This window comes from Anoplopoma fimbria, chromosome 1 (genome assembly GCF_027596085.1).
Source record: "Anoplopoma fimbria isolate UVic2021 breed Golden Eagle Sablefish chromosome 1, Afim_UVic_2022, whole genome shotgun sequence".
Lineage (NCBI taxonomy): Eukaryota > Metazoa > Chordata > Actinopteri > Perciformes > Anoplopomatidae > Anoplopoma > Anoplopoma fimbria.
Genome location: NC_072449.1, coordinates 20,204,096 through 20,224,617, shown reverse-complemented (window position 1 = coordinate 20,224,617; position 20,522 = coordinate 20,204,096). Strand labels below are relative to the sequence as shown.

At 41.4% G+C, this 20,522-nt stretch overlaps 4 protein-coding genes across 5 annotated transcripts; 2 read left to right on the top strand and 2 right to left on the bottom strand.

The window, feature by feature from the left end:
• Positions 1-203: 203 nt before the first annotated feature.
• wdr53 (WD repeat domain 53) lies at positions 204-2,602 on the bottom strand. Its single transcript, XM_054618831.1, has 3 exons — positions 2,527-2,602; positions 1,559-2,054; positions 204-1,464 (listed from the first exon to the last, which is right to left on the bottom strand). Exons 2-3 carry the CDS (start codon positions 2,045-2,047, stop codon positions 796-798), a joined length of 1,158 nt encoding a protein of 385 aa, XP_054474806.1. The 5' UTR covers positions 2,048-2,054; positions 2,527-2,602; the 3' UTR covers positions 204-795.
• An 802-nt stretch (positions 2,603-3,404) lies between these two features.
• Positions 3,405-8,325, top strand: neu4 (sialidase 4). Its single transcript, XM_054596817.1, is given in 6 exon segments — positions 3,405-3,470; positions 4,121-4,373; positions 5,030-5,285; positions 6,249-6,368; positions 6,371-6,953; positions 6,955-8,325. Coding segments are annotated over 5 exon segments (1,458 nt in total). The 5' UTR covers positions 3,405-3,470; positions 4,121-4,172; the 3' UTR covers positions 7,253-8,325.
• A 140-nt stretch (positions 8,326-8,465) lies between these two features.
• lxn (latexin) lies at positions 8,466-14,259 on the top strand. 2 transcript variants are annotated; one of them, XM_054596898.1, is made up of 7 exons: positions 8,466-8,711; positions 11,902-12,078; positions 12,165-12,227; positions 12,892-13,063; positions 13,325-13,461; positions 13,730-13,792; positions 13,952-14,259. In XM_054596898.1, the coding sequence occupies exons 1-7, from the start codon at positions 8,559-8,561 to the stop codon at positions 14,066-14,068; spliced, it is 882 nt and encodes a 293-aa protein (XP_054452873.1). In that variant the 5' UTR covers positions 8,466-8,558; the 3' UTR covers positions 14,069-14,259. The 2 variants fall into 2 exon arrangements, with proteins under 2 accessions (XP_054452873.1, XP_054452881.1); XM_054596906.1 differs by lacking the exon at positions 8,466-8,711 and adding an exon at positions 11,525-11,631.
• gfm1 (G elongation factor, mitochondrial 1) lies at positions 8,735-19,671 on the bottom strand. The gene is made up of 18 exons (XM_054596703.1): positions 19,404-19,671; positions 19,114-19,266; positions 18,871-19,003; positions 17,877-18,081; positions 17,085-17,201; positions 16,743-16,893; positions 15,967-16,121; positions 15,799-15,883; positions 15,560-15,697; positions 15,139-15,240; positions 14,989-15,045; positions 14,755-14,892; positions 14,315-14,397; positions 10,649-10,811; positions 10,363-10,507; positions 10,099-10,259; positions 9,927-9,980; positions 8,735-9,329 (listed from the first exon to the last, which is right to left on the bottom strand). The coding sequence occupies exons 1-18, from the start codon at positions 19,476-19,478 to the stop codon at positions 9,201-9,203; spliced, it is 2,244 nt and encodes a 747-aa protein (XP_054452678.1). The 5' UTR covers positions 19,479-19,671; the 3' UTR covers positions 8,735-9,200.
• Between the last annotated feature and the right edge of the window lie 851 nt (positions 19,672-20,522).

Sequence of the window (20,522 nt, the reverse complement as noted above, 5' to 3'; positions counted from 1 at the left end):
TTTGGCTGCTTGATTGTGATGCAAATGAATCCAAACAGCACGTTGTCTTAAATGCTAGCAGGATATCCTGTAAGGATTAATAAGCAGCAAATGTGATTTAATCAACAAAGAAAAAAATCTTAATTGTATATTACATCATTACACGGGGGTTAGCTTGTTGTCAGATCACGAGGCGCTGCTTTAGATGAATTAATAAAATTCTTTAGCCAGTGTGTTTTGAAATGTCACATCCTGAAAACAGCATTCAGTTGACTCTCTGCCTTGTCTTTCTACTCTGGCACCTTGTTTGAATTTAGATGTTTTTTTACTCTACAAAAGCACCGCAGACTCAGTTAAACATGCAGATTTCTTGTCTATAATGTGGTAGTTTTAACAGTCTACAAAAAGGCATATATATTTCAAAGGATAACACTTTTTTTATAGGACCACACACACACACAAAAAACAACCAAATGAGCAATATCAGTAAATCAGTCATCAAACGAGACTCGAAAAACAATTATGCATTAAGTGTGTTGAATTTGTTGTAAAAACGAATACAAAACAGATGTTTGTTTGCTTCTTAAAGATCTTCCAGTGATTTCTGGACCAGCTTTGTTTGGTTTCTGCCCTTATGTTCAGGCTTTATTAAAAGGAGAGCAAGATTCACTGTCAAAATCACCATGTAAACCAGAAGAAATAATGCTTCTAACTTCTAACAGTATCAAACAGTGGAGTGTATATTCAATGTAAACTAAAAAAACAGTCAAAACATTGTAATGCAACAATGAGAACTAAAGCTGAAAGGACATGAATCTATGGTTGAGACAGCGGGTAGACCGTCAGACAGGAGCTCTGATCCGCAACCACCACACTGGGTTCTCCTTTCAGCACAGCTGGGCACAACCAGTTCACCTTGTCCCCATGACTGATGCTCAGTTTGGGCCCAGACTTCTCCTCCGTCACCTCCTCTGCACCTTCTGCCACTTCATCTCCCACTTCCTCTTTCTCTGTTTCCACCTTTGTTGCTTTATCCTGGCATTGCTCTTTCCTCTTGGCCTTGCTCTTACACTTCCTGCGTGGGGCTGCTGTCATTTTAGTTTTGACCTTTGCCTCCGGAGTCACCACTGGGTGCTTGCTGAGGTCCCACAGGGCGACCAGGCCGTCATTCCCCCCAGTGACGAGCCAGTGAGGGTGGGAAAGGAAACTAATAAAGTGGGCTTGTGAGGCCCCCTGACTGTGGGCCTTGAAGGCTCCCTGCTGGTCCAGTTTAGAGCCGCTGCCGATCCGCATTAGATGCACCCGCCCGTCCTCCGCTGCACAACCCAAAATGTTCCCACAACTCGCCACGGACACACAGTGGACCAGTGGAGGGTTGAAAAGCTGACCAGGACGCTGCTGATTGTCGTCGTTTTCGTCCTCAGCCACATCCTGGAGGTTGATGGTCCAAAGAGGCCGTGTCTTCTGCAGACCCCACAGCATCACCTGATAAAAATGTGAAAGAAATCTCCATCAGGAAAGAATTACATCAAATGTAGTCTTGGTACGTGATGCAAGCACAAACGGTCCTCTCACTGACCTGCATGTCTAGTCCAGCAGACACCAGGTTATTCGGTCTGTGAGGTCGAAAAGCCACAGAGGAGCAGATGTTTGTGTGTCGACGGAGAGTCCTGGATACTTTCCCCCCAGGAAGCTCCAGCACCCGGACTGCTCCGGAGTCATCAGCCACTGCCAGGGCTGAACCCGTGTCGTTCAGCGCCAAAGCGTTGATCTCCTCCTCCGCTGCACCCTGAAACTCCTCCACTGGGCCCTTCAGGTTTCGGGGATCGAGCACGCTCACTGAGTCTCCGTGTGACACGTACAGCTGACCCGGAGCTGCTGGTGAAAACACAACACTGGTGCTGTCCTCTTCACCAGAGAGAGTGAGACGGCCTATGATGGTCCCCTCTGGGCTCCACACTGTGACCTCTCCACCCTCAGAGCCTGAAGCAAGGAGACTCTCAGGACCTGAAGACACCCCAACACACAGGATGGATGTGGAGTGGCCCTCAGACCACTGCCTGGCCATGCTGACCCTGACAAATGTAAAAGGACAAGGAGGAGATATACATTAGTGTGTGGTGTTGCTTTGACACCGCTGATGGCAACGTTGTACACCAGATGTAGGACTATAGGAGGGGAAAGAGTCGAGATGATTACTTAATTAATCAATAAGTCAATCAATAGAGAATATCGCTTTATTTTCCAGGCTATCGTTACTGACATTCATTGGTCCCAGCTTATTAAATTATATCATTATCTGTTTGTTTTTTAAATGTCAAGTAAAGTAAATGTGTTTAGTTTTTTTCCCTATGAAACCAAACAGTCGTGACTCTTTAGCTTTACTAACTTGTTAGCATAACAGCTAACACCTAACTCCACGTTGTGAAGTCCGGCTGGCTGCGATAATAAACACGTGGTGTTATTTATCTGCTTATCGTTAATTATTTACAAAAGTGTCATTATTTATGACGTCAAGACTTGTTTATAAAGTCAGAATTACGCTACCTTAGCGAATGCCGTCAAAACCTCAGCTGTTTGCCATGTGGGGTCGGGTCGCTCGTTGATGACGTCATATATGACTCTAGGGAATTTTGTGCCCTATAGTTAGCGAGCCAGCTGGATTTAGTTCACAGCCTTAAAATGCAATGCTTTTTGCCAGGAATGGCAGACATTCAACATCAAACATGGCACTAACCTTAATCTACTTTACTATATCTCTTATTTAAAACATTGAATGAGTGGGTGGGAGGAAAATGCTGCCTGAAAGGACATTCAGGGCAAATTATCCCCTTTTCACAGGCCAAAACAGTTTTCCAAGCTGCATGTCTGTAGGAAATTAAATGAGCCTCTGAGAAAAACCACAGTGATGTCGAAATGCATGAGCTTGGATTTGAAAACAGTAAAGTAGTCTACATATATCTTGCACATTTTACAGGAAACTAAAAGCAAAAGCACTCAGGACACAGAGGGGGCAGATCATCAAATCATTGTTCAGCGGGCCTTCATTTCCACAATGGCTGCTCTCGCTGATTCATCCAAAGCTGCATGTAGATCTGATGAGTGTGGTCCATTTCTGGGTCAGTGAACAGCTTTCCATACTGCTGCACTGAATGGGGAACAGAAAGAAGAGGCCATGGCTTTCAAACCCCCACAAACTAACGCACACACAACATTCATATGCTGACACATCGTGCATTATCCTCACAGAAAAGCAGCAGTTCTCAGAGTGCACTTTGAATGTAAGTACTCTTGCAGTTATAAACCCTTTTCTGCTCAAGACCTGCATGTGCTTTAAAAGCTACTTCCTCTTTCTGTGTGTGTATAATGCAATTACAGGTTTTACTAAGTAGCTGAATATGTGATGACCGTTATAATGCGGTTGCTGAAGATAGGCGGTGTGAATTTGTCACAAGGTTCTATTTCACTTCAGTTATAAAGAATGAAGTAAGGTAAGTGACCTATGTTAAAGTTAGATTCATATTTATTGTGCTTGTATTCAAATGTATTAAATAGTCTTGCATGTGTAAAGAAGTACTAAATGTGATGTTTAACACATTGATCAGAGGCGCCAGTAGCAGGCGGAAGAAAGTGTATTACACTGCTGTAGTGTTGTGAAAGTGAAGAAAATTCACACACAGGAAAACGAAAAAAGACTCAAATGGCTTCCTCTAGTTACTTTTTATTACCAGATTCTGATGCAGCATCTCTTAAAGTAGACATGGAAATAATCCCTGTGCAATAGCGCTATTATACCAAAACATCTGTTTACAAATGCTAAATACTACAGTTTAATATACAAATTGCGCAATAACGTGTAAATATAATCCATTCTTGTCAAATGTAAAGCAACCTATATTTACTGCATATAAATGTTTATACATGCATACTGTACAGAGACAACCTTCAGTATGTATATAAATGTAATTATTACAATACCCATAATATATATTCTAGCACTCTTTGCACTCCCATTCACCCTTGCACTATTTGTAACCCTGTTTAACAATTTGATAACCTGTATGCAGATACCTATACATCTACTTTTAAACATTTCCTCAACATAATAGACTCACGGTTTTGTTTGTTTATCTTTGTTAAGCTCCTTCTCAGAAGATTTGGAGTTACCTTGAAATATACAAACAACGGAGAGTATGAGGTCACCCTATTTCCCAGCGAGGTCGGTGCTTTTTCACAAGGAGCCCAACGGAGTGACGTACCGAGTCCCAGCGCTGCTCTTCCTGTCCCGCTCCAGGTCCTTCCTGGCCTTCTGCGAGGAGAGACTCAGCCCGTCAGACTCTCAGGCTCACCTGCTAGTCATGAGGAGAGGCACTTTCTACAGGAACTATGTGGAGGTCAGTGTTGAGTTACTGGGTCTGGACTTTTATTAGGCCCTGCAGATTTTAATTAAGTTAAATGAAAAGCATTTGTTTAAAAATCTTCAAAATGCATGGCTCCAAATTCAAGTTACCGATTTAAAAGCAAGTATATAAATACACAAAGAAAAGGTAAACACTGTTTTACATTTTTTTATTTTTATGGAACAAATATTACCAAGACACAATCGGGTTAGAAAAGTTGCAGAGAAAGAGAGTCTCAGATGACAAGGAAGTTCATAACAGTATATGGCAACTACACTATATTCTCTACTTTTACCATTTACATAAAGAACAGCGTCATTAATCATACAGAAACAACACAATAAGATATAAAAGTAAACAACAATAAACAATGAACAAACTCCTTGGTGTTTGGGTTTGATAAAGTAAAGAAACATTGGGAAAAAAAACATAACAACAATAATAGTGGTAAGAGAAGAACATTTTGATGTCTTTGTAAAAGACGAGATTGGTGGGAAAATATATGACCTGACACTTTAATTTGAATGCTACCTTTCCTTTTGTGATAGTCTATAGCATTCTACTTAATTTGTAATGATATAATGTAGTATGATTATATCTTTTAGACTCCTTATTTCTTATCTCCTTTTCTTCGTCCTTTCCTCGTGCAGTGGGAGGACATGCATGTCCTCGGCACAGCCTTCCTGCCGGGCCACCGGTCCATGAACCCGTGCCCGGTGTACGATGAGTTCACAGACACTCTCTTCTTGTTCTTCATCGCTGTCCTCGGCCACATCTCGGAGTCCTATCAGCTGGCGACGGGGAAGAACCTGACCCGTCTCTGCTACATCTGCAGCACCGATGACGGAATCACCTGGAGTCCTGTCACCGACCTCACCACGAGGGTCATAGGAGACACAATCAAAGGTCAGGGATACACACAGAGAAAATCCACCCGGAAACAGACTTCCCTAATGTTATTATGATTATTACACACAGAAAGCTTTCTTTATTAAAAGAGAAATTCACTGATTTTACAGATCTTGGGAAGTAAACTCTGAGGGGACTGTGTGTTTTGATAAACTGCCTCAAGTGATGTCATTTGAGTCAGCATCAGAGTTCGAATAAGTGAGCTCACCAGACCTCTGTAGCCTTCTCCTCTTCTCTGCAGCTAGAGGCTACATTAGCTGCAACTATAACACACCTGCATTCCTAACTGAACCATTGTGGACATGTTGCATTGTGGGTAATGTGGGCACAAGGATTTGACTATTAGGAAGTATGCATAGAATACAAAAAGATCACATCTCTGGTTCTGCAGCATCGATTATATTCCTTTTTTTCTGTTGTTTAATTTTAATACTATAAATCTGAAAATGCCCCCTTATCATCATGATCTGTCAGATTTTTAACAGGATAGAAAACAATAAAGAAGGGTCCCACATCATTATTACAGTTCTGTCTCGCTGTTGTTGGATTAGAGATTAAAGTGGCACGTTTAGGTAAACAATTTAGAACCAAGCGGTGTGATATTATACCATGAAATCTATTGTAAGAATTGTATTACACATATTTGTATGTACTTTAGGCAACCTTTCCCCTTTAATATGATATGATATGACTAAACCTGTTAAAGGATAGTTTCCCTGTTTTTCCAAGTCTGTCACAAAACAATACTCACATACACTGAAATTGTTTTAGGACGCTGTGATTGTCCTAACTCTACGTCCTGACTGTGAAAAGATCCCCCCCCCAAATAGATAATACGGTGATCAAAAACTGTTTCAATGAACATGAGGACATGTGAGTTTTGTTTAAAGACAGACTTGTTAAAATGTGAACATATCCTTTATGTATTGTAGTAAGTCACTTCCTCCTCTGTCCCTGCAGAATGGGCCACCTTCGCTCTCGGCCCGGGTCACGGCATCCAGCTGAAGTCTGGCCGTCTGCTGATTCCTGCCTACGCGTACCACATCGAGTGCAAAGAGTGCTTCGGACAGCTCTGCCAGACCACCCCCACGCCTTCTGCTTCCACAGTGACACCCACGGGCGGACATGGAGTTTCGGGGAGGGGGTGCCCGTGCCGGAGAGCGTGGAGTGTCAGATGGTGTCTGTGGACGAAGAGGACGGGACCAACGTGCTGTACTGCAATGCGCGCAGCCCTCTGGGATACAGGGTGCAGGCCCTCAGTCTGGATGACGGAGCGGTGTTTCAGGAAGGGCAGCTGGTGCAGCGGCTTGTGGAGCCTCGAAACGGTTGCCATGGTAGCATTGTGGGATTTCCTGCCCCGTTACATTTATTTCATTCTCTTGGCGAACACTTAGACCAACCTATACGTCACTCCAGACACTGGACGTCCTGCATGACTGACTCAAATAACACCACCTCTGCTTCTACAAGCTCCTTGACACCCAATCATCCAAATTTTCTCACCCCCACCTGGGTGGTGTACTCCCACCCAACATGGACCACTGGACGCAGGGATCTGGGTGTGTTCCTCAGCCTGTTTCCCCGCGATCCAGACAGTTGGCGTGGCCCCTGGGTGATCTACGAGGGCCACAGCGCTTACTCCGACCTCGCCTATCTGGAGTTGCCCCTCCCTCGGTGCACCACCCGCTGTGGCCTTCGCCTGCCTGTTTGAGTGCGGCACCAAAACGGCCTACGATGAGATCTGCTTCAGCATCTTCACCCTCTATGAGCTCATTGATAATCTGCCCCGGGACGCACCGCTGGGAAATAGCAACCGTGAATGTAAAAGACAGCAGAATCAAACCTCAGAGACGGATTGTACGAGTGGACATGACGGTCAAAGAACAGAAGCCTTTCATCAGGGGCCTCATGTGAAGAAGACGAGGAAGAAGAGCAAGTTGGCTGAGATGTGTTCGCTGTCTTAAATGTAGTTTTTCACCTTTTATTACAGAGTTAAAGTCCCGTAACTGTTATTTATTCTTTATTAAATGCACCTTTACAATCTAATAGAACTGTTTTGACATCAAGTCTCTGTTTTTATTTAACTGCAATAGATTGTACAGGTTTATCTAGTAAAGTTTGAGTGTGTGTGCATCACTGATTACAGAATATTGTACACACTATTATTATTTACATCAGTTACATTAACTGCAACCCAGTGCGACTCAGTAATGATGAAAAGCCTTTCTGTTCAGTATGTTTGCTGCGGTGTTGATCATTTGTCTATTTGTATTTTGTAGAACACATCAAGCGTCATTAAAATATTTCTGATCGACTTTGACTAACTATTTTGGTGATTCAAAAACAGGCAGCAAAAGCAATTGTCTAATTTATCTGTATTATAAAAAGCAAGAATCTATGGAGTATGTTATCAGATTCATAAATATAACTGTGAGATTAAGGTTTATGTGCCTGGATCAGCGTCTGATACTGCTTTAAATAACATGATGGAATATCCAACACAATGAGTCTGAAGGGGAATATCGCTCCTTTTTTTTCCAGACTAAAGGATTTGATAAAACAATTCAAATTAAAGCTTTTCAACCAAATCACAAAACCTAATATTGAGATACAGCAGATCAGAATAATTGCTTGTCATTATCTCAGTCTGTGATCCATGATCTCTGAACAAGATAAGAAATTACTAAAATACTGAGTATGTGGTAATGTTTCCTGTGAGAATATTCGGTTGGATGTCGGATTGTGATGAGCCCACTTTTGTGGATGTTTTCATAACTTTCCTTTATGATCTTGAATCTTAAACCGTGTATAATTTGCTTCTTAACTGCTCCAAATAGCCAGAACGTGTTTAATCTGGCTCCATGAGCGTCCTGCTACATTGTTTTTGGCACACTGTGGACCAGGCGAGGCTGCAACCCATCAGGCTCCATTAGTCACAGCTACTCTAATTGGATAACTGTTCCTAAACTAATCAGGTCTCGTCGTCCGGCTGTTGAAACATTCAGGGGCTGACAGCTTAAGTGAGTTGCATGAGAACGAACGAAGAACAGAACCAGATAAAGTCTGAGCAGTTTGTTTAGCCAAGAGGAGAACAAAATAAACAGATTGTGCCAGGAAAAGATAGAAAGATCTGGACAGTCTCTACTTTCTGCTCCCACCTCCTCTGTTGCATAACTCCACACCGACAGGAGGTTCATTTCCCTTCCTGTGCTCTTTCACAGAAGCGGTTTTTCCCTTTTCTCTAGCATCTGTGTTTTACAGCCTCCTATAATGAGTCTGAGGATCATCGTTGTTCTGGCGGTGTTAACTGGGGTAACTGGGAGCCCCAGTGTGACCATCAGGCCTGAAGCTGACTCTGCGGACATGACGGCTCATCCAAACAGCGTACCAGAAACAGTGGAGGAAACCGAGTTCTTTGGAAAGGTGAGAAGTGCCAATGACTTTTGTGTATACTCGTCTTTTTTTTTCTGGTGTTTTGTGGTTGATCCGTGCATTGCTAATGTGAAATATCCACATAACGACACACAGAATGTTGCTGAACAAAAGGAATCGGGTGTTTGTTGTTGAAACTACACTTTAAAAGACGGGTATATATATATCTTTGTTGCAGTCATTGTAACATCATGAGCATTCTGTACATAGTACAAAAGCCATTATAAGCTCAAGTCAAAACATTTAACTTTTCTTAATTAACAAGATCAATTGGTGCTTAAATCAAAGTAATAAATATGTTTTCCACAGGGGTCAAACAATAAGGAGAAAAATTGCTTAAACTACAAAACAAGGTTTTCATGGCTCCACAAATTAAAGCCTTATTGTTGAGTCTCGGATAGTGATGGGCAGAAATGAGTGTAAGGATGAGGGACGGTGGTCAAAGTCCAGTAGTATACGTTTGCGTGGATCTGACAGTGTTCAGCTCTTCCACTTCTTCTTTGCAGGCAGCTGTCCTGTTGCCTCCAAGTATTTGTGGATGAGTTCCTCTTGTGAGGCTGGCAGACAGGGCTGGTATCTGCTGTACTCCATGGTGTACTCCCCTTTTCCCTGTATAAACAAAATGATGGAGGATGTTGGTTTTGGAAATTATAAATGTATTACGGCAGTTGTCTTGAATTTTAAGACTCCTCTGTTTTTATTGGAAGAAATTGTGCCAACAACCAGAGACTGTAAATTCCTGGAAGAGACTGTAAATTCCTGGAATTTTATTACTTTAATTTACAACCAATATTTCCTACAACAGATGCTAGAATTAACCATCCAAGGTAGCAGATATAATATTTATCCAATAATTATTTTATTTATCAGGAATTTGTATTACTTTCATTCTCCTGAATCCAAAAAACAGACATTGCAGACATGTTATGACTGCATGGCCCTTAAAGAAACAAACGCTACAAATACATGTTTATTCACATAGATTTCTGATCTTTGCACTCTTATCACTTTTATCAATGTGTAATGTCAAACAATTAAATCATATCACAAAGTATTAGGTCTCTATTAAGAGAACTAAATGTGATTTTTAACAGGATTAGTGTAATATAAAGATAGGAGTTTACCGAGCATTTTGTCTTGTTTTTCTTTTTATTAGACCACCTGATCTGGACTATAATGGACTAAACATATGGAGGTTTAACTTACTTCAGTAGAAGAGCGTAGTTCTGTGGCGTAACCAAACATATCGTTTAGTGGAATCTGTCGGGAGAAACGGGCTGAAGTTAGTCAAATACAAATGATGGTGAAGGATGACAGGACAAATGCTGTAAACTTGCAGATACGTGCTGTATGTGAATGATTTACGAGCTGGACTCACATCAGCGTATAGAGTGAAGTATCCCTCAGCGCCGTCCTGTCCTGTGATGACTCCATGCCGCCGGTTTACTCCAGCAATGACGGTCCCCTGAAACTCCTGTGGTGCTACGATTTCCACAGACATGATCGGCTCCAGGATGGCCGTGTTGGCTTTTTCCATAGCTGAGGAGAGCGTATGAAAATCAGTGTTAACGTTTGTTGACATCGACAGATGTGCAGCCAAATCAGAATGAAACAGGAGGTCAGAGCTAACGCAAACACTCACCTTGTTTGAGAGCGCCCTCTCCGGCACGAATGAAGGAGAGCTCATTGGAGTCCACCATGTGATTCGCTCCATCTTCCAGGATGAACTTGAGTCCTGAGATCATATGTCCAGTCAGGGGTCCCTTCTCACAGGCCTCCCTGAAGCCCTGTGGCATGATGGGAATAAACAAGCATTGACTGACAAATTGAGCGTATGGCTTTCACTTAAGTGTTCAAGTAAATCCTTTTATTTCACATCCACATAGCTGTTCTTTCACTGTGACAACATTAAAGTTAGGAAGACTTACCTTTTCAACAGCTGGTACAAACTGCTTCGGGACGTTGGTTCCAACAGTCTGGTCTTCAAACTCCAGCTTGGTGTGATGTTCTGGCTCAAGAGGCTCGAGGACTCCGATAACTTTACCGTACTGCCCAGAGCCGCCGCTCTGCTTCTTGTGAGTGAAGTCAAACCTGCAGAGAACGGGACAAAATATCCATATTTTGAAGCAACGCAACAGCATGGAACTATCTGTCAACCATGTACAATGTTTTAGTCTCTCTATACAAGTCTATTGATAGTGGATGCCACATCGGATGTGTTGCTGATGGCACTAAAGTTATATTCAGAAAAAAAAAAATTTGCCCGCCAAACCAGAAGCACAATCACATTACAATACAACAATCCACAGTAATAAACACAACCGAGAAAACACTAAAATGGGCGATTTTGCATAATTACAACCAAGTACATGAGTCAAAACTAACACCAAGCATGTATACGCAATAATTTCTTGGATTAAAAAAAAAAAGTATTACAATTATTAGTGAACCGTTATTAAAGACAAGTTTGCAACACCAGTGCATGCATCATCTTTTTCTTTAATAAAAAGTTACATGGGGACTATTTTTGTTATTAGACAACAGTTACAAGTATTGTCCAACATGGGGGGGAAATGATAAGATATTAGGGTTGTTTTTTAATGATTTAACCAAAATGCATTAAATATCTCTCTCACCCAATGATTTGAATGAAATTTATTTTATAACTAAGGTGCAGTCAGTGATTCTAATCAAATACACTTTGTGTCTTACTCTGTGTGTATATATACAGTCAGCTGATTCAATAGGAATGAAACATCAGAAAAAGGGCTCTGTCTCTTTAAAAAGGGGCAGTCCTCCCTCACTTCTGTTGTAAGAGGAAGTGATCTTTACACTTGCTTGAGGTGCAGCGGACAGATAAGTTTCCACTAACCAAAGAAACAGGCTGGGAGTTGCTGCATTTCAGTAACAGGCAAGATCAGACTCTTTTCCCTGCTGTACACCTCTTTACCCTGTGTTTTTTCTTAGACTTCTACTTATTTTCTTTCCTTTCCACTCAATTGATGTTCTCCTTGTGTCTGAATCTTCCTTAATCTGGACACAAACCGACCCGAGACAGAAAGCTCCACCCTGATGACACCTGAGGGTCAAAGTCCTTCAGGGGTTGGAAGCCCATCCCTGCTCATTGTAGCAGCCTAACATTCCCTCTCTCACTGTACTTTCCTTTCATCTGGAATAACAGCAGAACGTATCAGTGGAAGAGGAGGCCGAAGAGGATGTGATGGCGACTGGAGAGCTGAACCCCAATCACTACCCAGCTCAGAGGGCGGCCAAAGTGGTCCAACACTACCTCAACACCCAGTACGGCTCGCCATTCAGGCTGTTCGGACTGCACAATGTCCAAAGTGGGAACGCAGAGGTCAGCTGAACTGTAACGGTTGTAGTTTAGTTAACATTTACTTTCTAACTCGTATGAACTGGGGTTATTTCTGACTTATTTTTTAGGATGTGGCAGACTCTGGAAGAAAGTATCAGCTGGAGATCACAGTGCAGGAGATAATCAGCAACGTAAGACACAATTATTTACAACACTGTGAAAGTCTAGATTGGATTCATTAACATACATATTGTGTAGTTTTCACAAATGTGCCTTAGTTTTGGTTTAATTCATTAACTTTTTTTGGAAGATGTGCATCTACACTGTGCTCCGTAATGAACAGAAAATATACTGTTGAATTAGTCAGTTGATGAAAGTCAGTTAATAAAAAATACCCTAAAATAGAGCAAACATGAAATTCTGTTACTGAATCATTGAAGACCTGTGATCACTCTGCTCTGCCAGATTTACTTAATTCCTCATTTGATTTGTCGGTGGAAAAAAACAAAAATTCAATTCCTAAATAGGGAAACAAATATAAGTCTGGCTGCATTTACCTCAACATTTCAAGATTTAATGGCATTGCTTTCACAATGTGCTGATGGAAAGCTATTTTAAGCAGATTAAGCAGAGTAAGGTAAATAATCTCTGGTTTTACAGTTGGCAGGTTTGACAAGATTTAACTAAACAGCAGATGAAAGGAGGCAGTGTGGTGCAATCTTGACTCACTCGCTGCCATGGTAACACTTGGACTACGCCTTTGCTCTGTATACTCCCCTCCACTTTTGTCTTATCAAACCTGCCCTTCCTCTATATGCTTCTTTTTAATACATTGTCCCCTAAAAAAAAAAAAAGACTACGGAGAAATGCCCTGCAGAAGTTTTGTTTCCGAGAGGAGAACAACGGCGCTCACCTCAGGTCCAGGCCTCGTGTGAGGAGCTCCTTAAAAACACCAAGGCTCAGGAGGAGGCCTTGTTCAAACAGTACAAAATGAACCCAAGCCTGCTGTCGGCAAACAATATACCTGGTATGTACAAGAAAAGAAACTCTGCATACCATTCCTCTAAACTGACACACAAAGTCACATATTGCACAAAATCGGCAGTTTGGAATTGCGGCATTTTGGGGATTTCAAAATTTAGTATTGATGTTTTTTTGCTCGTTCCAACACAATGGCTTGTGAACTCTTATGGTGTAATATCCTGTTCATTATGAGCTCAAGTATATGTTGGCATAATCAAGCACCACTCATACATACAAGCTCACTTCCTGACATTCTGACCAACAGACAGCTTTGGTCACATGGAACCTGACAGCAGGCCTCTCTGGCACCTCGGCATTGTGGCCTCCAGCTTCGTCATGCTGAATGAGTCCACTGAAAACACTCTGTACAACATGGCTCAGGTAGCCAACATCACACAGCTGGTAGGTTTGTTTTATCCGTCATTGGGTCTGCTTATAAATCTTCGATCGATAAGTAGAGAGAGAGATAATAAAATTAAAGAATCTGCACAATACCACAGACTTGTCTCCGGAATAAAAAGGCATTTTTTTCACTAAAGGCAGACAAAACATTCTGCTATGATGGGAAGTTTTTGGCAGAAAGGAAGCTTCACATACCAACTGATGATGAGTTCATGTGTTGGACTTGGTTTTCTATCATTTGGCTGTATTTTACCCTTGTTTTCTGCAGGAGACTGAGAACGAACAGCTGAAGTTTGACTGTCACATACTGCTGCATGAGATGGTGTCCCAGGTAACCACTTATAATATAAAATGATTTAATATAATTAAATTATAATATCAACAATTATTCTTATTTGAGAAGAACACTTACTCTCTTGCTAAAGATGCAGTTTGTGAAGTTTTAATACTTGATATATTGCGTTGCTCTGACAAACTGTTATTTTGGCAGGAAATCATTCACTGGAAGCTGCTGTTCACCTGGTCTCCTCCAGAGGGAGTTAAAGTGCTGCAGATGGAACAGCTGCCACACTGCCATGAAGGTGCAAAACCTCCAAACACAAGCTAAACTGCGGACATCCATCACAATGCTATAACAACCAAAACAACATTGTGATACTACCATCTTGTATTCAAATATCGGAGCATAAATGCTGCGAGTAAAAAGCAATCATATATAATTATGATATCTGTACATTGTGCTACGTTTGTAGTACTTTTGGTATTGTATTCTAGTCAAAATAAACTGTATATACAGTTTTTGGTGTTCTGAGAGTGTGTGTGTGTGCGTGTGTGTCAGGAGAACAGCACTTACTGTACAGGGCTGGTGATCGTCTCTCTGAAAGCTACTTTGGGCTTTCCCATCACACAGGGACAGTTGTATTCCCTCTCCATCCTCTGGAAAAAAAAAAAAGAACCAAAACAAGCGTAAATCAACAGAGACACAGCTGAGATATTAAAGGTTTAAAGGGACAATTTATTCAAACATAAGGATAGAGACGATTTCCTTAAGTCTGGCGATTTCACTCCAAAAACCCTGAAGCTCAGTAGCATTTAGTTTGTGGTGCAACAATGTCTCTTTCATTTAATTATCTACCGACAATCGAGAGAATGGAGTTATAAAAACTGTGTCCTCTATTATAAGTTCCTTTTTAGTTATGGGGCAGCTCCAAATCTAATACGATAAAAGAGCCAGAATGTGTCTAATTTATTGCAGGTCGTCTTGTATCAAACATGCAGAACATCCTCTGGTACCTGTGAGTAGATTTCAAGATGCAGCTCTCCCATTCCCGAGATGATGGTTTCTTTGCTCTCAGTGTCAAAATGCACTCTAAAAGTTGGGTCTTCCCTGGTGAAACGGTTAATACCTTTGGAGAATTTATCCATATCATTCTGGTCAGAAGCAGGAGGACAAGACAAGAGAAGAGTTACTAGATGTGATTTAGACTCTAGAGACAGTATGTATGGGACAATTTAAGTATTTTTTACCTTGTTGGCTGGCTTCATTGACATGGAAATGACAGCCTCTGGGACGTGAATTGACTCCTGTGGAACAAAATGATAACAAATGAGCACAAAATTCCCCTCATCTCTTGTAATAACGAAGGAAAAAAGGATTGCTTCTAAGAAGTTACTCACCATGGAGAGGTTAGCGCTGGTCCTGGATGTAAAAGTGTCTCCGCTGGCACAGTCAATACCAAACAGAGCACAAATATCTCCTGCATAAACCTCATCCACATCCTGAAATAGCATGGATAGAAAGGAAATTATAGAGATTACGAGGACATTTTTTTCATTTTCAGGACTTATTTAAATGTCTTATTATATATACACTGACATAGGACTGAATATTACACAGTTTCATGTCTTGTTTTGATAAAAGAAAGCTGAAAATACTCTGTCAAAGGGGATGTGGTTGTTATCTCCACACTTGACTGGTGCCAAAAGAGGAACATAACCATTTTGATCAGTCATGGGCCTCTGCTATTCAAACAGCAAACCACAAATGGAAAACTGTGACCTCTGCCTTTGCCCGTGACGTACGCCGACTTGTTCTCACCTCCATCTGGTCAGCGTGGAGACGCACAAGCCTCTGCACTCTGACTTTCTTGCTCGTGCGTGTGTTGTAGATGTACTCGCCCTTCTTCAGACAGCCCTGGTACACCCGCACATACGTAAGCTGGCCAAACCTCCCCGCCTGATAATGAACAACACCACAGGAAACAACAAAGCATGACAGATTAAGACATTCCTCTTCAGCAAAATTGCAGAAATAAAATATATAGAGCATTATTTTACCTCCAGTTTGAAGGCCAGACCAACATACGGGTGTGTAGAGTCTCTTGTCGGGTCCATTTGAATCTTGGATGTTTCGCTGGCAACTCTAATGGGTGAAAAAAACCACTGACATTAGTGCACAGAGATTCTCATGAAGGACACTATGCATAGACCCTGGTCCATACTCACTCGTCATTGAAGATAGCATAGTTTTTGACTTCAGTAGGGTTTGGCAGGTAATCCAGGACGGCGTCCAGTAGAGGCTGGACGCCCTTGTTCTTCAACGCTGTGCCCACCAACACCGGTGTGAAGAGACGCTGCACTGTGGCCCTGCGGATCGCAGCCTGGAAGACAGTGAAGTGCCACAAGACTGAGTGTTTTTTTATTCTTCCTTCACACACAGCGTTCAAGTCAAAGATGCCTTATTTATATATTTACATTACAGTACATTACAGTCAGACGCTTTTATCCAAAGCGACTTACAATAAGTGTATTCAACATAGGTATTCAAGAGAACTACTAGTCACCAGAAGTCATTCCATATATTCCTTATATGCCAAGTCATTCGTGGGAAAGGTAAAACTCTGCTGTTTATTCTGGCATGTTGGCTAAAATAGTTGGCGACATTCTTATGTAAACAAACACGCATGTAAAGACAACAGGCGATGTCTAGCTCAGCAAAAATGGCCAACGTCATGTCGTATGATAAGTTGATAGTGTAATTATCGTGACAGGCCTAAGCATGTTAGCATCCTGACATCGGGATTTAGCTGGTTGTAGAGTCTTTAGTCTTATCTACTTGTAAGATCAAGAAATTATTTTGAAACATATTTTAAAACTATGGTTCTATGTTTTCATCCAAACAAAAAACTAGCAGTTATTCAGAAACATTGAAGGCCTTGTTCTAATTTTCTGAACTCACTCAGATTTCATTATTTTGTTCTCTCTCTTTTAAAGACACAAACCTTCAGGTCATCATTGGTTGGAATCTTTTCCTCCAGGAACATCTCTCCCAAGGTTTCATCAGCGTTAGCCACACATTCCACCAGCTCCTGCCTCCGGTCTGCAGCCTCGGCAAGGAAATCTGCCGGGATCTCACTGTAGCGGATAGTTTGTCTGCAGGGAGGAGTAAAACCGTTTGAATCATACTGTTCACGAACAAAATCTCAGAAATAGTGAAACAAGGATAGAAATGAACCTCTTATCTGACAGATGCTGATTTTTTAAAATCTATTCCTGCTGCTTAACTACACTGTAACAGAAACAGATCTATTCATGATTAAGCTAACACAAGGGCAATCCCTCACCCAAAAGGTCCTTCGAAATAGATGCTCCGCTCCTCTACAAGGTCGATGATGCCGCGCATGTTCCCCTCCAGGCCGATGGGGATGCTCACGAAGGCTGCGTTGTGGCTCAGCTTGGTTCTGAGGAAGGCAAAAAAAAAAGTCTGACACAAGAAGAGAAACACGGGAAGGAAAACCACAGCCGATTACAACATTGTCTGTGTGAATGATGATTTAATGAGTGCTTAAAAAAGAGGCATGGTGCTTCAGCTTGTTACTGCGTGTACCATAACAACACAGCTGCAGCCGGTCTCCATTCTGATTTTGGTTATGTTTGGTTTATTTTAAAACCAGTAATTTAGCAAAAATCCAGGAAAAGTTCATATCTGGTTGCAGGATCCTCGATGTGGAATATTTGAACTCTAGTTTAAGTCTTAAAGATGTTGGACCTCAGATTTTGGAATAAAACGGATCAGTATAAATGATCAGATCAGATTTCATGTTTCTCAGTAAATCAACCCAGATGTTACATTTAAACAAACTATCAAGCAAATAGATAGTTGATTGTCATATTTTAGCTGGTTCTAAAAGCTGTGTTATAACTTTACAAAACCTCTGACTGTCTGCTGAGTGAATGAACTAGTGAAGGCAGTTTGGGCGACATACGCACATAACTGATGATTACACCATATTGTCCTTATAAATTAATATCATCTATGTGAGGTATCAAGTGAATAAATTGTGATGGTTCTATGTGTACCTGATCAGGAGAACTCTGGTATGTACGCCTGTATTTACTGTGAGTGAGTAACTTACCTCATCTGCTGCAGGGCTCGGCCGGGGTTGGCGCCCATGCGGTCCAGCTTGTTGATGAAGGTGAGGAAGGGGACGTTGTAGCGCTTCATCTGTCTGTTCACTGTCAGGGTCTGACACTGGACTCCCCCCACCGCACACAGGACCAGCACGGCTCCATCCAGCACCCGCAGCGCTCGCTCCACTTCGATGGTAAAGTCCACGTGACCTGGAGCAACAACATGGACAGTGATGTTTAGAGAAAAAAGGAAGACTTCAAACATGGAAAACACAAAAATACTTTTGACTTGTGAGGTACAGTCCTGGAGCTGGTAAAAATGTATCATTTTGGACACTTCAGCAGGGCTGACCTTCGCTTACATGGTGGCTAGAAGCTGCACATTCCAAATGCAATGCTAGTTATATTGACATCTATTATTGCATTTGAGTAAATTTTTCTGTTCTTTTACCTTCCATTTCCTGAACAAATAACCACGAGTCAGACACAACAAAGCTTTGAAGATTTAACTTTTCTTTCTTGCATCCGACATGAAATGTTACATGGTTTGCACCTCTAAAGCCCAAAATCATCTGAGATGGTATGGGCCTGAAAATGACACATCACCTATTTTACAATTGCTTTTAAAAAGTCTAAGAAATTAACCCTATTTATCATCAATCTTGTCTTGCCTTATGATTTAAGACTAGACATTTGTAACAGAGACATTTGGATGAAGGACATTTACCAGACAGAATGTGTCTAATAAAAATACATAATCAAGTTGCATCATGGGAAATGCCTGTTCCAATGCTTTTGGAGCCTGACACATACTAGGGTCTAATGTATCTCAGTCTCTGCTGCTCCGATTTTGACCACACATTTTTTTCAACTGTCCCATACAATTGAACAAACTTTAATGAAGACCAAAACTAAACCATTGGATTGGCCTGTTAAGAAAAGTCCTCTAATATTACCCATTTGATTATGTAATTAAATGAGAAAATACAATGTTAATACCTGGTGTGTCAATGATGTTTATGTTGTGGTTCTTCCACTCGGTGTATGTAGCAGCGGACTGGATGGTGATGCCTCTCTGCCTCTCCAGCTCCATAGAGTCCATGGTGGCTCCAACACCGTCCTTCCCCTTCACCTACACACCGCAGTGGAGGAAAACACAGTCCATTAAATGCAAGCTGTGCACCTGACCACCTCTCCTGACTTGTTGTCGGTGCACAAACACGTGTACATCCCAGCGCTCACCTCGTGAATGTGTGCTATCTTGCCGGTGTAGAAGAGGACGCGCTCGGTCAGGGTGGTCTTCCCCGAGTCGATGTGAGCGGAGATCCCGATGTTGCGGATCCTCTCGTTGGGAAAGATCCCGGATGAGCATGACCGACAGCTGTTGATGAGCACCTGTATGGTCGAAACAGACGATTCATATCAGTGTCTGTCTGTTTGCTGATTGTGAAATTAGAGCAGTTTGGCTGAGTATGGGGAGTCTCGGTGTCAAATGTGTTCATTATCAGACCCCTCGGGTTACCCAGTCTTACCTTTTTAACAGTGACGCTTCCTGGCGCCACAAGATGCCTGTTGGCCAAACACAACCCCGCTTTTAATACTCTCATTTTGACAAACCCGGGTGGTCGTATTCCTCCTCCTTTACACAACCCCCTGACTCTGACAACCCGGTGAATGTCACGCCGGGGCCCTGGTGGTTGTGAAACGCTACTTCCGCCTCTACGGAGACTCGGAGGTGCCAAAATTAACAATGTTCGCGTTGCGTTGAAGAGACACGTTTAAAATAAGTAAAGTAGGAATCAAGGAAAATACGTATTATGTGTGTGAGTGATGTGGTTGTTATTTGTTCAGTTTAAGGATTAAAGACATATCAAGGCACAAATTCCAATAATGACTGAGAAAAACGGGCATGGTCCAAAAGCCACATGCTGCGTTCAAGTACTATCAGGTAACTCATCACAGATTGACGCCACCAACATGTTATAATCTTCTTATATTCAGTCCATGGTCATAATGCATTTAACGAACAATCAAAGTTAGGATTATAAAATATGTAGATAAATGGTATGGCAAATAAAAAATAGAGCCCTATTAATAGGATATGATAATAATAATAATACTAAAAAGACTACTACTACTACTACTACTACTACTACTACTTCTACTACTACTACTACTACTACTACTACTACTACTAATAATAATAATAATAATAATGCTTATGATACTACTACTACTACTACTACTACTACTAATAATAATAATAAGAAGAAGAAGAAGAAGAAGAAGAAGAAGAAGAAGAAGAATGATAATAAGAATTGTAATACAATTTAATTGCAATTGGATTAAGTTGGATTAATTTTTCCAACGAAAGAAATTAATTATATTAAATCCAACCAGTAATATAGCAACATTACTTTATTTAGTGTTTCAACAGGGGGAAAACAAATGTTGCTCATTTAAAATAAAGATTTTATATTTTTTGGGGATATAGTCTATTTGAGTGGCTACAATGGAACATTCCCAGGTGTATGTGAAGGCAGTCTCATGTCGCCTGCAGTTCAGTCTATGGTGCCGTCTGTCAGTTTTTTGTTAGACGCAAAACAATAAAAGTAGTTTAAAGCCCCTTCAGGTATCAGTTGAAGTGTCGG